This window comes from Lonchura striata, chromosome 23 (genome assembly GCF_046129695.1).
Source record: "Lonchura striata isolate bLonStr1 chromosome 23, bLonStr1.mat, whole genome shotgun sequence".
Lineage (NCBI taxonomy): Eukaryota > Metazoa > Chordata > Aves > Passeriformes > Estrildidae > Lonchura > Lonchura striata.
Genome location: NC_134625.1, coordinates 10,673,289 through 10,691,091, shown reverse-complemented (window position 1 = coordinate 10,691,091; position 17,803 = coordinate 10,673,289). Strand labels below are relative to the sequence as shown.

Sequence of the window (17,803 nt, the reverse complement as noted above, 5' to 3'; positions counted from 1 at the left end):
GCAGGGGGTGCTGGTGGAAGAACAGGCTGCCGTTACTCTGAGCACTATAAAGCACTTAGCCATGACATGGGAGGACAGAAATCACTGCCTGCCCATGACAGGATGAGCAATAATGTTATTCATTCCCACAGCGTGGCATGGAGCAGGCTACCCCTCCTCGAATTTATTGAGGGGCCGTTAAAGAGCAGTGTTAACCTGCCTGTCGTATCGTAATTGAATTTGGTCTAAATTAAACCAGAGAAATTTGAGGAGTTCATCCTTCTTCAATCAATAAGCTCCCCTTCAGTGACCCATTTCAAGATCCCTTTGTAAAAAATAATGTGGTTTGTTTGAATAAATGTGCTCACCCTGGCAGAGCTCAGACTGCACGGCTGCTCCCACAGACTCCTCTGGGGAAGGGAGCCATCGGCCCACCAGCACCCCTCTGCAAAGGCGGCGATCGTTTTTGGCCAGGGAACCGTTCCCTGTTTCACAGGAGGTGCCAGTGCTCCGCAGCAGAGCCAGGAGAGCTCGGGGAGTGTCGGGGCAGGTCCCTGGAGCGCCGTGCCCGGAGCCCACGGCAGTGTCTGTGTGTGTGTGTGTGTGCACCTGCACGCTCAGGTGTGCGCGACACACACGCGCTCAGGTCTGCCCTCGCCACGCCCGGTGCTGCAGGAACCTGCCTGCCAGCCTGTGCCAGGCTGGAACGAGGAACTGAGGTGCCAGGCCAGCCCTCTCCATACCCCAAGGGCTCAGGACGTGAGGAACAGGAGGACTGCGAGAGGCACGGACACACAGAGCGAGGACGGCTCTGGACTCAGGCTACCTGGGCGGGAGGCAAGGGATGCATTACTTAATTGCACAGTCGGCAGAGCCTCGGCTGAAGCTGTGGGCAGGACAGATGTACCTGGAAGGAACAGCACACTGAGCAAACACGGCAGCAGCCCCCGCCCCGCCACGCCGCGGTCCCTCGTGGGGGTGGGCCCGTGCCCGGCATCCCTCGGGGTGGTGCCGAGGGCTCCCAGTGCCCGCTCCTGCTGGAGTGGAGGGCAGTGCTCCTGATGGAGAGCCCAGCTCCAGCACTCACCTGGCCCACCCATCTGAGAGCCCCATGTGCTTTCCTGGGCCAAAAACGTGACCTGGGTTCCGTCTCCCGGCATTCCGAACAGCAGCTATGGGCAGAGGCCACTGTGTCTGTGGCAGAGAAGGGCCTGGGGCTCTCTGCAGTGCCTCCCCCATACCTGACCGGGAATGATCACCCTTTGGGCAGGCAGGAGGATCCTAAAGAGCAACAAGCAACATTTTGGAACTCTTAGGGAAAAAAATCAGTAGCCAAACCAGAAGCTCCAAAACGGCTGCTTGGCAGCACATGACAGGTGCTTGCTGTGGGCAGTGGCTCTGCCTGAGCTGCGTTCTGTAAAGCTGGGGGAAATTTTGGCTTCCACTCCAGACTCAGAAAAAGGACTACACTGAGCTGTGTGCTCCAAGCTGTGTGCTACACTGAGCTCCTGTGCTCTGGGCAGCACAGGCTGGGGAGCAATCACCCATTCTCGGCAACTCCTTTCAGGAATCTTTTCAGGTTCTTCTCTTCATTCACCAAAAAATGTATTTTTCCTTAAAAAATAGAATTTTAAAAAGCAAAAGAACTTACTAGAGCAAAACAATTTTTCCCATCCACTCAGGGATGTTCACCAGAGCCCTGGTGTATCTTACCTATGGGATCTGTCCCGGGCCTGCAATAGCAATTGTTAGCATTGCTCAATGTTAGAAAACATCCAGAATGAATCCATCATTTCTGACCTCTTGGCCACAGCACACCTGTAGTGGCTTATGGGATGAGATGGTCCCGATTTCGTTGCGTGAGGGAACCATTTGATGGAACAAGATGAGGACTCAGGGGTTTTTTGGGGTATTGTTTTGCTCCATGGTGAACCCCTGAGACGAACAGCACTGGGCTCCAACCCCCTGAGCTGGGCTCTTCCCAGGGGGACAAATGGCTGCTCCTGCCCTATGGCCAGGACTGCACCCTGTGTTGGAGCAGCTGTGCACAGCCACAGAGCCTGGCAGGTACCAGGAGTCTGCAAGGGGGGGCAAAAAAATATAGGTGCATTTCTATAAGAAAATGTGAAGAACAAAGATTTAGGTTTGTACCACTGGTACAGCTCTGCTCTGAATGCACCCAACTGCATCCACTGAAGATGCTGTTATGCTTTAATCTCAATCAGCGCTAATTGGCAAGGACCAGCCATGAGGATGTATTTCTGTCCCTTCCAGTCCAGTGTGGATAAAAAGAGGCTTGAACCATTTACTTGGTTTGGCCTCACTGATGAAACAACCACCTCCTTTTTACTGCCAATCTGATGTTGGTGTGATGAGGAATCCCTGAGCAGCCACGGGTTAGTGCCAGCCACCTGTTTAAAGGGGGGTTTCACATGGCAGAGTCAATTGTTTTACAAACAAAGGTTCAACTCAACCAGTCTCCAATTCGGTGTTCAAAAAACCCCAGCTAGGAGGGAACCACAATGGTTGGCTCGGTGCCCTGCACCTCCTGCCCCAAGGATGCCACACAGAAATGGGTGCCAAAACCAAAAGAAAAAAAAAAAACAAAACCCACCAGGGAGGAGAATCCCAACAGAAAGGAGTGCACTTCCAAGCTGCAAGAGCATGGGGGGAATGGCTGTGCCATAGCGACTGCACAATGCAACATGACCAAGATGCAGAAATCAGAGTGGAACCAGTGTCTAGCGAAGGAGAGCAGCAGGTTACCTACGGACTAGCCCTTACCTGAGAGATCCCCATAGTCCAGCTCCTCGGCCGAATTGGGCAACTGAGTAAAGCCTTACAAGTAAAAACAGACTCGTTTTTCTCTGCGTTTCTCAAGCGACAAAAAACAACACACTTAAGAACTGAGCATGAATTTCTTGAGGGGGAAGAAGAGAATGCGTCAGTCACTTGCCACCGTCTGCCGGTGCGGGCAGAGCCATCGTGTGACACCAGTGCAATCGTGGCCTTTGGTACAGACAGAAATGCTCCTCGCTCCACACTGTTGGCACACGAAACACGGTACTGAGACCACCCATAACAGCATGCAGAGCCCCCAGACTCTGCCTTTTGGCCATCATGGGGACAATTTCCCAATTTAGTCCAGGCTGATTTCAGTCCTGCACACGGAGAGCAATGGAAAACTTGCCTCCAGTTTTGCACCCAATCCAATTAGCTTTGGTCATGGTGACAAGTCAGGACATTTACCAATGACGGAATATGAATATTGTGCAGTGCATGTCATGGCCTGTTTGCAGACTGTGGGCTGTGTCCTCTGCCAAACTTGGATAAACCGGCTTTTGTTCATTTGCCCAGATGTGATGGATTTATGGGAAAAGCAAGTGTCCTCAAAGCTGTAAAGCAATCAGGGAGGCATGTGGTCATGGCCCCCACAGGCAGGCAGCGCTGTCTGTGAGGGCATTAGTGCTGCTTGGTTTGGGAGTCTGAGAAGTGCTGGGTCTGCAGGCAGAGCATCCCCGGGTGGACATCTCAGCACCAGTGACAGGGCAAACCAGTGCCAGGAGGCCACCCAGACTTACTGAAATGTGGGGTGGGGCAATGTTACCCCGTGGGCTGTGACTTCCAGGACTCACTCTTGCTGCTGGCCACTAAAAGCAAATGCATAAGCAAAGAAAAAAAATTCCCATGAAAGAGATCCCACATGCCTGGGCACTGGGGAACCTGGGATCATCAGCTCACAGACTGCTACCAGAGCTGATCATTAAAAGCCAAGCTGTGAGTGCAGTATGGTCAATGTGCAGACTTAACCCCACTGCAGAGCAGCAATAGGTATATTTTTATATATACACTGCTCTTTAAAAATGAAACTCATTTTCAGTGGCTGGTTTTTAAATACATCAAACCAGGAAGCTATGTTGGTATTACCTCCTGAAGTGGGAAGCCATTTAGATTAATAGCAGGAAATATGCTTGTGTGCCACTCCTGGGTTTCAGGGAATCCTTTTCAGGAGCCTTTTTCCTATAAATGATCTATAAATACAACAGTTGACTCACAGAACCATCGGCCATGCAAAGATGCACTTGGCAGAGGAGCCCTTCAACTTTTCTCTCTCCAAAATTGCTTCTGTAGAGAGTTCCCTTTCAAGGAACTACATTTTCTCACTGATGAAAAAGGGCAATGTTGCATTTTTTATGAAGCAAAAAAAAAATTAATCCTTTTCAGAATAAAATTTGCAACAATTCCACTTCTCCCTGCACCTGGGACACTCACAAATGCCACCGGCCAGTGTTAAAACCTGTTGTGAGGCATTTAAATAGGTGGTAAATTATTTCTTGATTTTTCTCATTAAACTTTCATACTGGCTACTAAAGCCCCTTCTTTTCACTTCTGAGGGGATGAACTCGAAGTCTGCCACTTCTCCTGTCAGAGAAATGAAAGGGAACTTTTCACTCTGCTCCATTTCCCTGGAAATGATAAATCCTTGGCAGGCAGAGCCGGCACGTTAGTGCGTCCTGCAGCTCCACAAGGTGCTCACACGAGCACCAGGCATCCCGGGCATTTCCAGGTTTCTGTGGGTTCCCACGCTACATCCAGTTTTTAAGGAAAAGCCAATTTCTCTCCCGTCTTGGGCTCTAAATAAGCAATTAGGGATTCCGTTTCATGCCGCGCGGACCCGCAGCGCGCGCAGGCAGCGCTGTGATGTTTTATTCAACCGCCCCAAGGATGGGAGCTGTAAAATAAATTGAGGAACGGATTCACTATTAGCTGCACTTTAAAGTAGGGCATTTCCAAGAGGGAAGGAGGCAGCTGGACTGGCAGAGCTGCTTGGTGATGGCAGTGCAGAAAGCACTTTTCTGTGGCAGCAGGCAGGATGTATGACTGGCCGGGCTCTGGTGCAGCCGGGCTTTGGCTTCAGCCAAGCAAACTCATTTTCAGGGACTGACAACTGTCAGTAAAAGGAACAAGCGCATAAAACAATAGTGTTACCTATTCTTGTACCAAACCTGCTAAGGCCACAATTAAAAACCCACACAGGCCTTCAGGGAAGGATTTCCAGCCTGTAAAATAATTTACCTGCTGCATTATGGGCCAAGTGTTTTCTTATCACTCTTCATTTGTGACTGGGGTGTTTTCCTTATTTTAACCTTCACTCCAGGCTTCCTGCTTTGCCAGCTTCAGAGGAGGCTTTTCCAAATGGCTAAAAACCCTACTTTTTCCATGAGAATGAGCAGAAATTCTGCCTGTGCTGAGGCAGCATTGCCTGGTTCTTGCCTTGCCAGGGGAGTGGGGAGCAGCCCTGAGCCCCCCATTGCTGAGCAGATGGATGGAGAGGGCCTCAAGCACAATGCCCTGTGCAGGCAGCACCCACACCCTGGGGAATCACTCTAAGCATTTAAAGCCCTCTGCTTACAACAGGGTAAGGGCAGAAAAAAAAATTTGAAAAAAAATGGACATGAAGTCAGTGTGCCCAGGGTCATGGCTGCTTAGAGATATCCTGCTTGTGTAGGGGGCAAACATGAGCTGGGTGTCTCACCTGAGGGGCTCCACAAAGGCCAGCACCTTGTGAGGGGTGAGCTCTCTGGCCACTGAGGGGCAACGGGGGCCAGAACATTAAAAACTGAATATGGTGGGGAGAGGGGCAGGGAGGAAAATGGGAAGGGCATGGCAGAAAAAGCGCTTTCTCCCCAGACTGAGTGGTGCAGATACTCCAGGCTGTTACGCTCCCGGTTCCACCGAGTTCTGCCCGTATTCCAGCTCAAACAGTGGGACCTGTGATTTCAGCCCCACGGGCACCCTGACCCCATGGGGGCACACCGAGAGGGAGGAGGCTGAAGCTGGGAAACCCCAGCTTCACCAGTGGGGTGCAGCGGAAGCACAAGCCTTCCTGCCGGCCATGACCATGCTGTTATTGGAGCTCTGGCAATGAACAGTGCAGAGAAAGGAGAAAGTGCATCAGAAAATTCACAGTTAAGCTCTCATTTTTCAACAAAAGAGTTAACAACGTTCGTGCGTTAGGTCACTCATGCATCGCTGCCGTCAACTCCATTCCGTGAGGAAACGGGAATGGCAGGGCCTTGGCTGCTGCTGGGACATGCACACACACACAGGACTCCTTCCCCCCAGTCCTCTAGGATACACTCCAAAACTTTAAATGGCTCAAAACCCTCTTTCCCCGATTGAAGCATTGTGCTGGTTCCACACAGGCCTTACATTCCATTTTCTTTGCTAGCAAGCTCTTTTTTTGGGTTGTTTTTTGGTTTGGTTTTTTTTTTTTTTTTTCAGTTGTTTTGGTTTTTTATTTTTCTTCCCCCAATTCATTTTATATCGTTTTTGGAGAAAATCCATTTGGCTGTATTCATGCCCATGCATTTCTAGTCATTCACAGACATGCTCACTCCCATCGGACATCGGAAAGAACAAATGGCCAACATACAGAAACACCTGGTATACTCCATACACACTCCAGCAACACAAGCTTGGAAAGAAACGCAGAGTCTTCACGGGAAAAGCACCCCACAAGGGCAAGCATGGGGTAATCAGAACAAACGGGCTGGTTTTAAGGCAGGAAAGTTTGTGGCAGCTTGTTTGACTGGGATAGGTTGTCATTTCAGCTGGCCACCTCCCTGGCAGCAATCCCCCCCCTGGAGGGGGGAAGTCCTCGAGTTATAAACAGGCTTTTTATGGCTTCCTCAGAACAAAGAAGGAAAGACATCAGGAATTGCTTTAAAAAATGGGGCACGGGTTTGCCATGAGCATCTGCCCAGCTTGTCCTCATTGCAGAGTCCAATGCATGTCTACACTGAGCCTTTCCTGATGCAGAAACACCTAGAAAGGATGTTGGGAGTTGTGCCACCATCAGGGCTACCTGATCTTCTCCAAATTTAAGAATCAACATCTAGCCACAAACATGTAGCTACAAAATTCAGCAATGCTGGCTCTTGACATTTAACACACACAGGGAGATCGACACACAGACAAAACACAAGTGTGCCCAAAAATTTCTGATCTTTACACCAAGTAGGAAAATGCATCCAGGTAGGTAAATAATTTGGGATCAGAAGTGCAAGCCCCTCCACTTAATATGGCACACTGCTAATGAATGATTGATTCACTCAGTCCTGCCTCTGACCTCACCCAAGCAATGCCTCAAGGGGAGCAGGCAGGAGAATGGGGTGCTCTGTGCTAGGGATTTCTGTCAGTAAAAAAACAATTTATCAGAGTTAAAAGAAACTAGAACAGCAAAGTCCAACATGGATTAGCTGTAATTAAAAATTGTCAGAGATTTTGGTTCTTCAGCTGAAAAGTAAGCATGTGCCAAAAAAATGGGATGCTCAACTTCCAGCCCGCAGCGTGTACGTAGGCTCGCCGGGGAACGGAGGAAGCTCAGGAAGCTGTCAAGCTGTTAGCTAGACTGCCTCGAGCAGACGAGAAGGGTTACTTTGCTAGACTGCTATGCTGAGAGGAAAGTGTTGCTATTTGTTTTCCCAATCTCCTTCTGCAGTGTAATAACGCAAATTTCCCTGCCGACCTTGGAGGCGAGCGCTCCTCTGCGGAGCATCCCAGAATCCCCAGTGCTGCCCTGTGCCAGCAGACCTGCTGGATGCCCTGTCTTAAAAACTAACTCAAAATGCAAGAGAAATGCTCAAAAATCTAAAAGGAAAAAAAAAATCTAAAAAAAGAAAAAAAATTAATTTCTTTTTCATGTGTGAAGTGACTCTCTCAGTTAATGGGTGGAGAACCAATTGGCATCGCTTGGACCTGGATGCCACTTCCACGGGGCTTGTGCTTGCCTGGCACCAGGATGATCAGCTGGGGAGCTCACAGCAGAAATGACAAGAGCAGACAGACTTTCCAGCCTTAGAACCTGTGTCGTATTTATGAGATGAGTCCACCTGAAACACAGTTTTCCCTTGAAGACTCCAGTTCCCTTTTTGGCTTCCCCTTCCCAGGCTTGTCTTGCCACTCAGCAATGCTGAGAAATAAGATAAACAGGAATGTGATACCAACCGTGAACTGCTGGTTCTGTCGTCGCCGTTGTGTCTACACACGGGAACAGAGGATTGGAGGAAGGGAAGAAACAGGAGGAACAGCATGCAAAAAAAGGGAAAATGGAAAAAATGGAACAGATAATATATGAGCAAGCTTTCAAAGAACATTGCGTGACAAGCAATAATAAAATGAAAGGCAAAAAGCATTTGAAGTGAGTTGCACTGTTTAGAAGACATGCCTCCAGTTCAAAAGCTATGAGCCTGAGGAAAACAGTAAATTTTTCTCTTTTTCCAGGTCCTTGCCAGAACAATTACTGGTGGTTGCAAAATCAGGGGAACAGGAGACAGGAGAGAACACTGACACCAACAGTTTGGTTGGTGAGGACAAAACAGAAGCTCCAGAGCAGAATGAAGAGCTGAGCCTTGGCACGTCGCTGTTACACACTCAAACACTGCCTCATCAGAGCACCCCTGGCCAGGGAACAGTCTGCTCCTGCCTCTCCTCCAGCTTCCCAGCCACCACCTGCACGATGAACCATTATTTTCAGCATAAAAGATGTTCTAGAACTGGCAACTGTGGACAAACATTACCAGTCCCTCTGCTGGTTGAACAGTTATGGGTAATTAAAATATCCTGGATGTCTTTTCGCTGTTAGTCTGAAGCTGACTGTACTCCACATGGACTACATCCCACTGGAAATTTCTTGGGGGGCACTGCCTTGCCAATGGAGAGATGCTCTGTCTCTTCCAGGAGTTTGCAACAGGCAGTTGCAAAGTTGAAGGCTTTTACTGACAGTTATTTCCTGCACACCAACAGGTCTAAACCAAATGTGACCACATTACCCGATTTACTGCCTTATTCAGTAGCTGGAGGTTGTTTGCTTTCCACCTGGAGGTAGGTATTGTGTGGCAGGGCTCAGTGGCCGGGGCGGGCAGGCTCCCCAGAACGTGTCACAGAAATGTCCCAGCCCGGCTGGAGGCAGGCAGTGTTTGAGTGAGAACAGCGCGGGGTGAGCAGCGCTGCACCGCGTGGCCCTGCGCGCAGCCCGGAGCTTGGGTTTTGCAGCAAGGACAGACAATTCACAGCGGCCTTTCCCCTCGGTGACATGCTGGCAGGCAACCTGGGACGGGTCCCCTGCGTGGGCAGAGGCAGCAGTGGAAACAAGGACCTGTTTCTTGGCAATTTAGATGAGGACAGCCCAGGGCTGAACTCCTGAGGCAGCAGCAAAGACAAGAATTGTACATGGAATACACAATACTTACAGATACAAAGGTCTACATGCTTTAATTATAGAAGCAAAACAAATAAACCCTGCACAGTTTAACAAACTGTACCAAGATTTGCATAATAGATTATCAAGCCATCATTAGCCTGTTTCCACTGCCAATGTAGGCTGTTCTCATCTTGGCAACCAAATCTCAGGCACCCTCAAGGAGGCCAGCTCCTGTTCTCCTGCAGGAGCTCTGGGGGCTGCAGGGAAAACCTTCCAAAGCCAGGAGGAGACCAAGAGTAGGGCTTTGCTTTGGTTTCGGTTAGCAATCCCCATTTGTTTTAACCAAGCAAATGGTGGAAGGGGAAATGGTGCGGGAGGTGGGGGGAAAGCCATTGTTTAGAAGGGGTTGTAAAACTGAGTATTAATTCCTGAGATAGCATCTTGGCATCTATAAATAGTCTCAATTTACTGTCTTCCTGAAATAAAAAAAGTTATGTCAGCTTTTACAATAAATAGAGAATCTGCTGGAAGCAAACTTGTATTGATGTGCTGGAAGAGATTATTAGTCAAGGAACAGTGCAAACTGGACAGTGCATCTCGCTTCCCCGTCTGGGGACAGAGATCGACAGGTTACACAAAATAAAGTTCTCAAGCGGTTGTAAGTGCGAACAAATATCCACGTCAAACAACATGTTGGCTGCAGCTGGAATGACAAAGTTATGATTAGCAAATGGTTTGGATGGTTGCAATAGGAAACACAGACCGGTTAAAGTTTAGAGTGAGCTTTCGGGGAGTCCTGTCCAGCCCCAGTCTTCTTTGGGAAGGAGGACTGCACACACCAGTGCTCCGTAGGGAATGACCCTGTGCTCAAGACACGAACGTGCTGACACCGGGGTGTTTCTACATCATCACGTGGCAGAGGAGAGAAAACTGTCACTGTCACTGGTGCTTTGGTACCAAATCAGTGCATTCCTGCAGATCCAGGTGTGTGACCCAGCCCCACCACTGCTGCTCCTCACCTGGGAAGGGACATCCTGGCCCTGCAATGCTGCTGCTCACACAACCTGTGTGTACAGCCACACTTCTGTGTCAGAGCAGGCAAAGAGCACCCCAGGGATCAGCCTTCTGCCCCAAGTCCTACAACAAAAACCATCTCTTTTCCTCAAATGCTGACCAACAGGAAGTCTATGATACACTCCTGACTTAACTAATGTTGACCAAAACCAGGGAAAGGCTCTGCCATCACAAAAAAGCACCGTTCTGGTCCCAGGCCATCAACATCAACACAATCACCCAAGGCTGACATTTAAAATGGAAAGCTGGTGATGAAGAAGGGGCTGGTCTACCAGGTGCAGCAAAGGCAAGAGGATGTTGAAATCACATAACCAAACAGACTCAACTCAACATGGTATTTTCTATCTTAGTATCAAGACTTCTCTTCCCAATGCCATTTAGGAAGAGAACTAAACACACTCTTCAGGAAAAGCAGAACAATGTCAAGGCATTCCAAAAGAGTAAGCATTGGCTTCTACAAAGCTCCAAATTTCACTTTATTGGGACTTCTGTGTAGCACTGGCCATAAAAAATAAATATCTGCCAGCTAGGACATCTCAGATGACACCCAAGCTCTGGGCACTCACCACCCCATTGGGCAGCTACACAAGGGCACACACACGTATGCACACACGTATTTATAAAATTGCTGCATGGAGGCAGCTGGGCAACATTTCTCAGAGTTATGAGCTCCACCACTGAGCCTCCTCATTTTCTCAAATGGATTCTCTCCAACTTCAAACTGTTTGCAGAGTGTGACAGACCAGGCCCTTTAAACTTGGCCGTAATTAGTCCACAGCCTCAAACAGAAGAAGCACGATGGAGGAATATTAAAACCCCAGCAGCAAAATTACACTCCCCTGGTTGAATGCTGCAGCCGCAGTGCTGCAGCCTCGCAGAGGTACTCGGTGCTGGGGCCGAGGAGCACACACAGAATTACAGCAGCACATCCACAAAATAACAGCAAAACACGCTGCTGCCTTTTAAATTTAAAGAGGCTTTAGCAAGTATAGATATCCATTCAATATATTGCTTTTTAAATTGCTTTCTGAACTGAAACCAAAAGCCAATCTGATCCCTGATGCATGGAGCTCTTATTCTTCCCGATTTTCCAGACTACTTCTCGTGTACTGACCGGGGCGAGTGTGAATTCCTGCACGTTGCTGCCTTCGCAGCAGCCTGGGGGAACAGCACGCAGCACTACAAACGGATCCCTGCTTTGGTTCAGGTCTTGGGGCTCATGAAAAGGCCTACAAACCCCGTCCCAGCGCTCCCCTGCATGAAACTTCTGCAGAACACCAGCACAGATGTCACATCCCACAGCAGTGCGTGAGCTGAGGGGTGATGGGGCTCAAACCCATCCATCCTCTCCCTCACCACACGCTCCTCCAAGGACGGATGGAGATGTCCCTTGCATTCCTGAACCTCTGATCTGCCCTAAACAGTGCACCAGGCTGGTGTTGAGTGCCCCTGGAGTGGTCCAGAGTGCTGCAATGGGCCCTGGGGACAGCTTGATTAGCAGACCAGATGTTTCACAAAAATCATCACAATTTGTATGGATGTTGTGTGTGACCAGAACAAAAATAGGCTGAAATTAGCACAGTGGCTCCAGCCATGCTTTTGCATGTTTCTCCATACAGATTTGGGAGGATTTGGGTTTGATTTCAAGCCCAAGCTTGCACACAACCCATGCTTCTGCTGAGCAAGATGATGGTTTGTGCACTGCTTATGCTGTGTCACCAAAAGTAAGGCCACGTATGACAGGTCCTGCCTGCTACTGGCTGGACATGGGACTGAAAGACTGGAATTTTATTTCATTTTATTTCCTGTCCCAGGCCTGTCAGGTCTGCCTTTAGCCCCTTTAATGCAGACACATCCCGGATAAAAATGTCAGAAAGGTGCAGAATCATCTTTAAATTAACTTGACATTTTACCAGGGACAGGCAGAACCTTTAACAGAAAGCAGAAGTTAAATAATAAATAATTTGGGGGAACAAATCCCTGGGCTGCATCCCTGCACAGCGTCATCAAGCACCTGAAGGTGTCCCAGCTCGACAGTGGACTGGGAATGCCGAGAGCAAACCGGAGCCCGGCTGCGCCTGCGCCGTGCCAGCCTGGGCATCTCCACAGCCCAGAAAAGCCAGAGACTGTAGGAGAGCCCAGACAGCCTGAAGCTGACCCCTCGGAGCTGACTGGGGAGCAAACGTGTTTTTACAATGAAACCCCACGAGCAGGTCAGCACTGCAGCAGTCCCAGGCAGGAGCGGCCGCAGCTGAGCCGACGTCGCCATCCTGCCAGGACGCAGCGCTTTGGTCGTCCCCACGCTGCCTCTTCACCCCTCACCAACCCCTGCAAGGAAACCTGAGGAGAGGAGGGCTGGGACTGCATTCTTCTGCCCACCAGCCACTGGGATTACTGCTGGAATAAACCCTCTGCAACTGCAGCTTTCACACCACTGGCTGGAATTAGGAAAGGACAAACTTCTAATGAGAATAAAATATTTTTTCTTGTTTTAGGGAAGTTTTTAGACATGTGAAATGCTCTGAAAACCTGCAACTTATTTTTTCTCACAGAGTTCACATTTCCATGTGCTGTTATTTTTCAAGCACCTGGGATGACACAAAGGTGCGCTCCTCAGGAGACAGTGCCTGCCGTTGTGGGTGACAGGAGAGTTCCACCACCATGTGCCCTTGCTCAGGAGCTGGTACTCCCAACTCAGCATCAATTCTCAGCTCCTGCTTTGGAGCTCAGTGGCTCCTGCACACCTCCAAGCCAAAAACAGCTTGCTCCTGCTTGTACAAATCCTGAGCCTCAAGGAAGGAACTCGGAGCTGTTTCCACAGGATAGGCTCAGTGCTTTCCACACACATTCACTGAAGGGCCTGAAGCACCTCTGGGAATTCTCAAGTGAAAACCACTGTCCCCTGAAATACACAGTCACACAACACCCCCACACCTGCTGCTCCAAGGGATCAGTGGGATTTAAAATATGCTCTAAATGGGCATTCCAGGGGGGACACTGGGAGCCCCCAGCCTGCTGCTGCAAAGGATGGAGAGCAATGCCTTTGCAGAGCCAGCAGCATCTGCTGCAGTGCTGGCAACACTGGCAACCTGCGTGTGTCCCTCCCAGGTCTTCACCAAAACTGCTGCCAAGACACCTGTGCAATTCCACCTGTGGAGAAAGCGTGGGAAATGCAAATGTGCAGCTATGAACGACGGTGGGTCCTGGGAGGCGGGTGTGCCAGGGCCTGGGACAGGCAGGTGAACCTGAGATGAGGGCTGGGCTGTGATTAAGGACCTTTATTTCCCAGGAAACAACAGCTGCCCAAGCCCAGCATTTCTAGGAGCGACTCCAGGGTAATTCAAATGATGCTGTTTGCTCTGCTGTATCGTATTGTACATCTTAATGAAGAAAGCCACAAGGACAATTTAACTGATAAAAAAGGGCTTGGCAGTGATAACGGCTGAAACACCAAAGGATGGCCAGAATATCAATGCTGCTGGAGGATACGTGGAAAAGATCAAGCTGTCACGCAGGAAATCTTTTCAAGCACCTACACTGAAGTGACAGAGGGAAAGCTCTAAAGGTCGTGGTATCTGGAAACTTCACTGCTCAGCTTGTCCTTCGCTGGAGAAAGCATCAGGTCAGCTTTCCAAGAGCTCCCCCAGAAACTCCCTGGACCAATAAATCAAAAGGACAACTCCAAGGGCAGAATTTTCTAGGGTCACCTGCTAGAAACTGCTTCAGTGCAGCCTCTCTGCCCATGTTTTATTCAATTAAAGAAAGACAATTGTTTTTCAGAACTACTCCATGGTTCCAGGGGACATGAACTGCATCAGGGTTATACTAAAAGTAGGGGGAAAAAAGCAAAACAAAGCAGATTTCAAACCCACCTCATCTTAAGGATTGGATTCCATGGGCTGGCTCCAGATGCCTGGATTGCCAGCAGCTCAGAGAATATCCTGTTGTCTCCCACCTCTCCTCTGTCAGACAGGAAGAACGCTGGAGCATTTGGGTGAGGATAGGAATTAAGGTATCAGGTGTCTCTCAAGGCTTTGAAAAGTGTTCCAACACTACTCTGCTATGTAATTCTAGAGATTATGTTAATTTGACCTAATTTTTTCCAGCCACAAAGTCTCTTAACTACTGAAGGGCAGAAGCTGGTGTGGCTCCACCCTCCTGAGCACTGACTGGAGAGGACACACACGCACATCTCTGCATGACAGAGGGAGGAGAAGCCTCGGCTGCTCTGGGTGGGAAAAGCACACTGAACTCATAGGCAGAGGATGGTAAGACACATGTCAAGAAGACCCAGTGCCAGGGAACAAAATAATAATTTCTCTTATCAGCATTAGTGAATCTTCTTCTGACAAATCGCGAGCAGGAAATGCTAGAATCAGGGAGCAGTATCACATCATTACTTTTCCAGTCTCCTCAGCAGGTCAAAGCCAACACAGAAAAGCATCAAGAAGGTAATGGAGACCCACTGGGTTCTGCCACCAGATTCTGAGATCCTCCAGCACTGCAAACCAAGGTGAGAGAACAACACTGGACAGCCGCGTGCTCCTTCCCCCAAGGGACCTCTGCCAGGCTGATGACATGGCCATCTCCAACTGCAAGAACCACCTCTCTCCCCTTGTTTTTAATATAAAAAAGCTGAAAAGCTACATGAAGGAAAGCCCAGAGGCTACTGAGCATCCACAGACAAGCTTCAGCACTGGCAGCAGGACAGCAAACAACCAAACTGCTGTTCATTGGGAAGAACCGAGCGCTGCTGTGGAACCTCACCCAGCACGTGAGGACAAGCGAGGACAGCACAGGCTTCGGAAGGCAGTGCTGGGGCAATCCCTAAAGCAACAGGCTGATAACAACCCAGCTCCCAGAAAAAGGACAGTCATTAAGGTTTGCAGGCACCAAGACTAACTGAAGGGGTCATCCAAGCATCAAGACACATTGTTCCTTTCAGCCTTCCAAAATTCACTGAAAGCACGAGCAATTACCGTCAGAGAAAGAAACTGCGAGCACGTCCAGGTACAGCCTGTGGGACACACGGCCGAGCTTCTCTGCCAACAGCTCTCAGGGAGGCTTTGAGAAAGCTTCAAACCTCCTCTGAAACAGAAGTGGGTTAAGTGTAGGAGTGAAAAGCACGGAGAGGGTCCCGTGAGCACCTGCAGGGAGGAAGCAGAGCGCGGCGAGCCGGTTTAAGGCACGTCGAGAGAGGCTTGGCCGGTGCGTCCGGGCCAGCGGGGCCGCCTCAGGTGCAAACACCTCGGAAGGAAAAGAAGCCACGAAACGCCCTGGGCAGGGTGGTGAGAGTCAGCTGAGCAGCGCCGTAAAAGCAAATAAAACGTGAAGGCATTTACACGAGGGGTGGTTTACAGCAACATTAAAGTTTGTGCCATTAGCTATTCAATGGTCCATCCTCACCTGCTGTTTGTCACCTCCGCCTCAAAAAAAAAAAAAACAAACCCAAAACCAAAACCCACAAAGAGCAGCAAGCAAAAGCAAAAGCAGCGGTTGGAACAGGAAAGGTCAGAGAAATGACAATGCAAATGGTTACAAATAAATCAGAAGGGTTTTCCTGATGAGTAAGGTCTGTGAGGAGGTATGAGGATGTGTCAGAGGAGGTGTCATGATCTTGCTGGTTGTTTTTATTCATCTTTTTCTTGCAAGACATGGAAAATCTCAAGCTGAAAGGCAGCTCCTCAAGAAGGGGCCTATGGATGGCATTCACACAACAAAAACGACTGGTGGAATTCCCTTTCCTGGGAGAGTGACGGAGGAGCTTATCATAGAGAAATAACAACATCTCAGCACGAGAAAAAGCATTCTGAGTCACACCAGGCAAATTGAACTGCCCAAGACCAAACTTTCTATAACTTGCTCAGAAACTGATACTGACGGGATGGAGGCTGCAATGACTGCCCCTGCTAAGGGAGCTCTAAGGCTTTTGGCATCCTGCATTTGAAGTACCCAATGCTGGCCACCAGTAACCAAATTAATCACTTTTCCTGCCATGACAATTCCCACATTTCAGGAACACCCACACCCACAGCAAGGATTGTCTGACACGCCGAGCTGCCGGACCAGGGCTCGTGCTGTGGGTGGGTGTATTTGAGGGAAAAAAAGTACTGCAAGTGATTGGTTTGTTGTTTTTCCCCAGGCTTCATGCTCTGCTTATATACATAAAAGACAATAAACATTCAGGACATTTCCAATGGTTATGAAGGTACCATACCTGTGATGGTGGTAGGGATGGTGGTGGTAGTGGTGGTGGTTGTTGTGGGAGGAGGGATAGTTGTGGGGGGATCTGGATAAAATATAAAAAGGAAAATAATAAAAAAGCAAATTAAGAAAAAAAACAAGCAGAACACAACAGCGGTCAACTGTGATCAGAGGAAAACAAGAATGCTAAGAAGCAGTGCGGGGGCTGGGGGCCCTTCCTTGGCTAAACCCCAGGGGAGCCCAGCAGGGACAGCGGGGCCAGATCCTCCACCCACGCTTACCCAGGCTGGAGAACCTGGCCCCAGCTTCTCCCCACTTCTGCCTTCTAAAATGCTAAAAAAAAATAAATAAAACCCAGCATAAATTAGTCAATGAGAGAGAGAAATGGAATGGGAGAGGCGTAAGGAAAATAAACTGCACGCTTTCCACGACAAAAAGACCAGTTTGCACATACAAGGAGAGACACAGTGGTGCTTTGGTGGTTGTCTACAGATACATTTGCAAACCCAGGTGGGAGGGCTGTGTGAGGGGCCCTGCTGTGCTTCACAGCCTGAACATTAACAGCACACCGACAGATCTCACTGTCTTCCAGGGCCGTGAACCTCACTGCTCTTCCTCTACAAACACACGGCAGCAGGATGTTAAAATCTACTTCAAAGATGGGAAGGGATACAGAGAAACGAACAACACCATTGCTGAATATCAATTTCCAGGTATGAGGAATTCCAGCAAGATCTTTTAATTAAAAAAAGAGTCAATATTTTCCTGACAATTTCAGTTGCACACTCTTGTTTTTGTTACTAGGGCATCGTTAATGAGATGTTTCTCTCTGTGACCATTTCTCAGATGGACTGGACCTGTTGAGATTCAAACCCTGCTGCTCGTCACGGGATTGATGTTACACGCAGGAACACATCCTTATCAAAACTATCGGGCAGGAGAAGGTAGATATGAGAAGATGTAAAAGAAAAAAATATGTATCAATGCCCAGATGATCAAACTGAATGCACTAAGTAGTCAGAAAGACTTTGAACTACGGATTCATTCGGCAATAATAGAGCATGAAACCTTTCATGGGCTTTTGATTTTAGGTTTCCGCCGTAGCATGTCAGCTGTTCCTCACTAACACATCTGCTACTCTTTTATCTCTGAGCAAGCTCCCTTGGATCCCCTAATTAAGATATCTGAACTTTAATTATATACTGCACCATTATTATATTCCATCCAACTTCCCAAGAGTTAAGGAACATCACCTCATCATTTGCTGTGCTACGAGCAGTCACTGTCTTTCCTCTATATCCCAAGGATTTCTGCCCCTATGCTTCTCTCTCACTCCTGACC

The 17,803-nt window shown here is 48.9% G+C and overlaps 1 protein-coding gene across 7 annotated transcripts in view; it reads right to left on the bottom strand.

Moving 5' to 3' along the window:
* CADM1 (cell adhesion molecule 1) overlaps positions 1-17,803 on the bottom strand; it is a 133,522-nt gene that overhangs the window by 7,810 nt on the left and 107,909 nt on the right. Inside the window, exons 8-11 of one of the 7 annotated variants that reach the window (XM_021530030.2) lie at positions 16,476-16,547; positions 7,990-8,022; positions 2,764-2,817; positions 806-886 (exon numbers count right to left, since the gene is read on the bottom strand). The exons of 1 other annotated variant lie outside the window; for it this stretch is intronic. In XM_021530030.2, coding sequence (XP_021385705.2) covers positions 806-886; positions 2,764-2,817; positions 7,990-8,022; positions 16,476-16,547 — 240 coding nt within the window. The remainder of the gene's footprint in view (positions 1-805; positions 887-2,763; positions 2,818-7,989; positions 8,023-16,475; positions 16,548-17,803) is intronic. 5 more of the 7 variants (XM_077788043.1, XM_077788044.1, XM_077788045.1 and 2 more) reach the window with 5 other exon arrangements.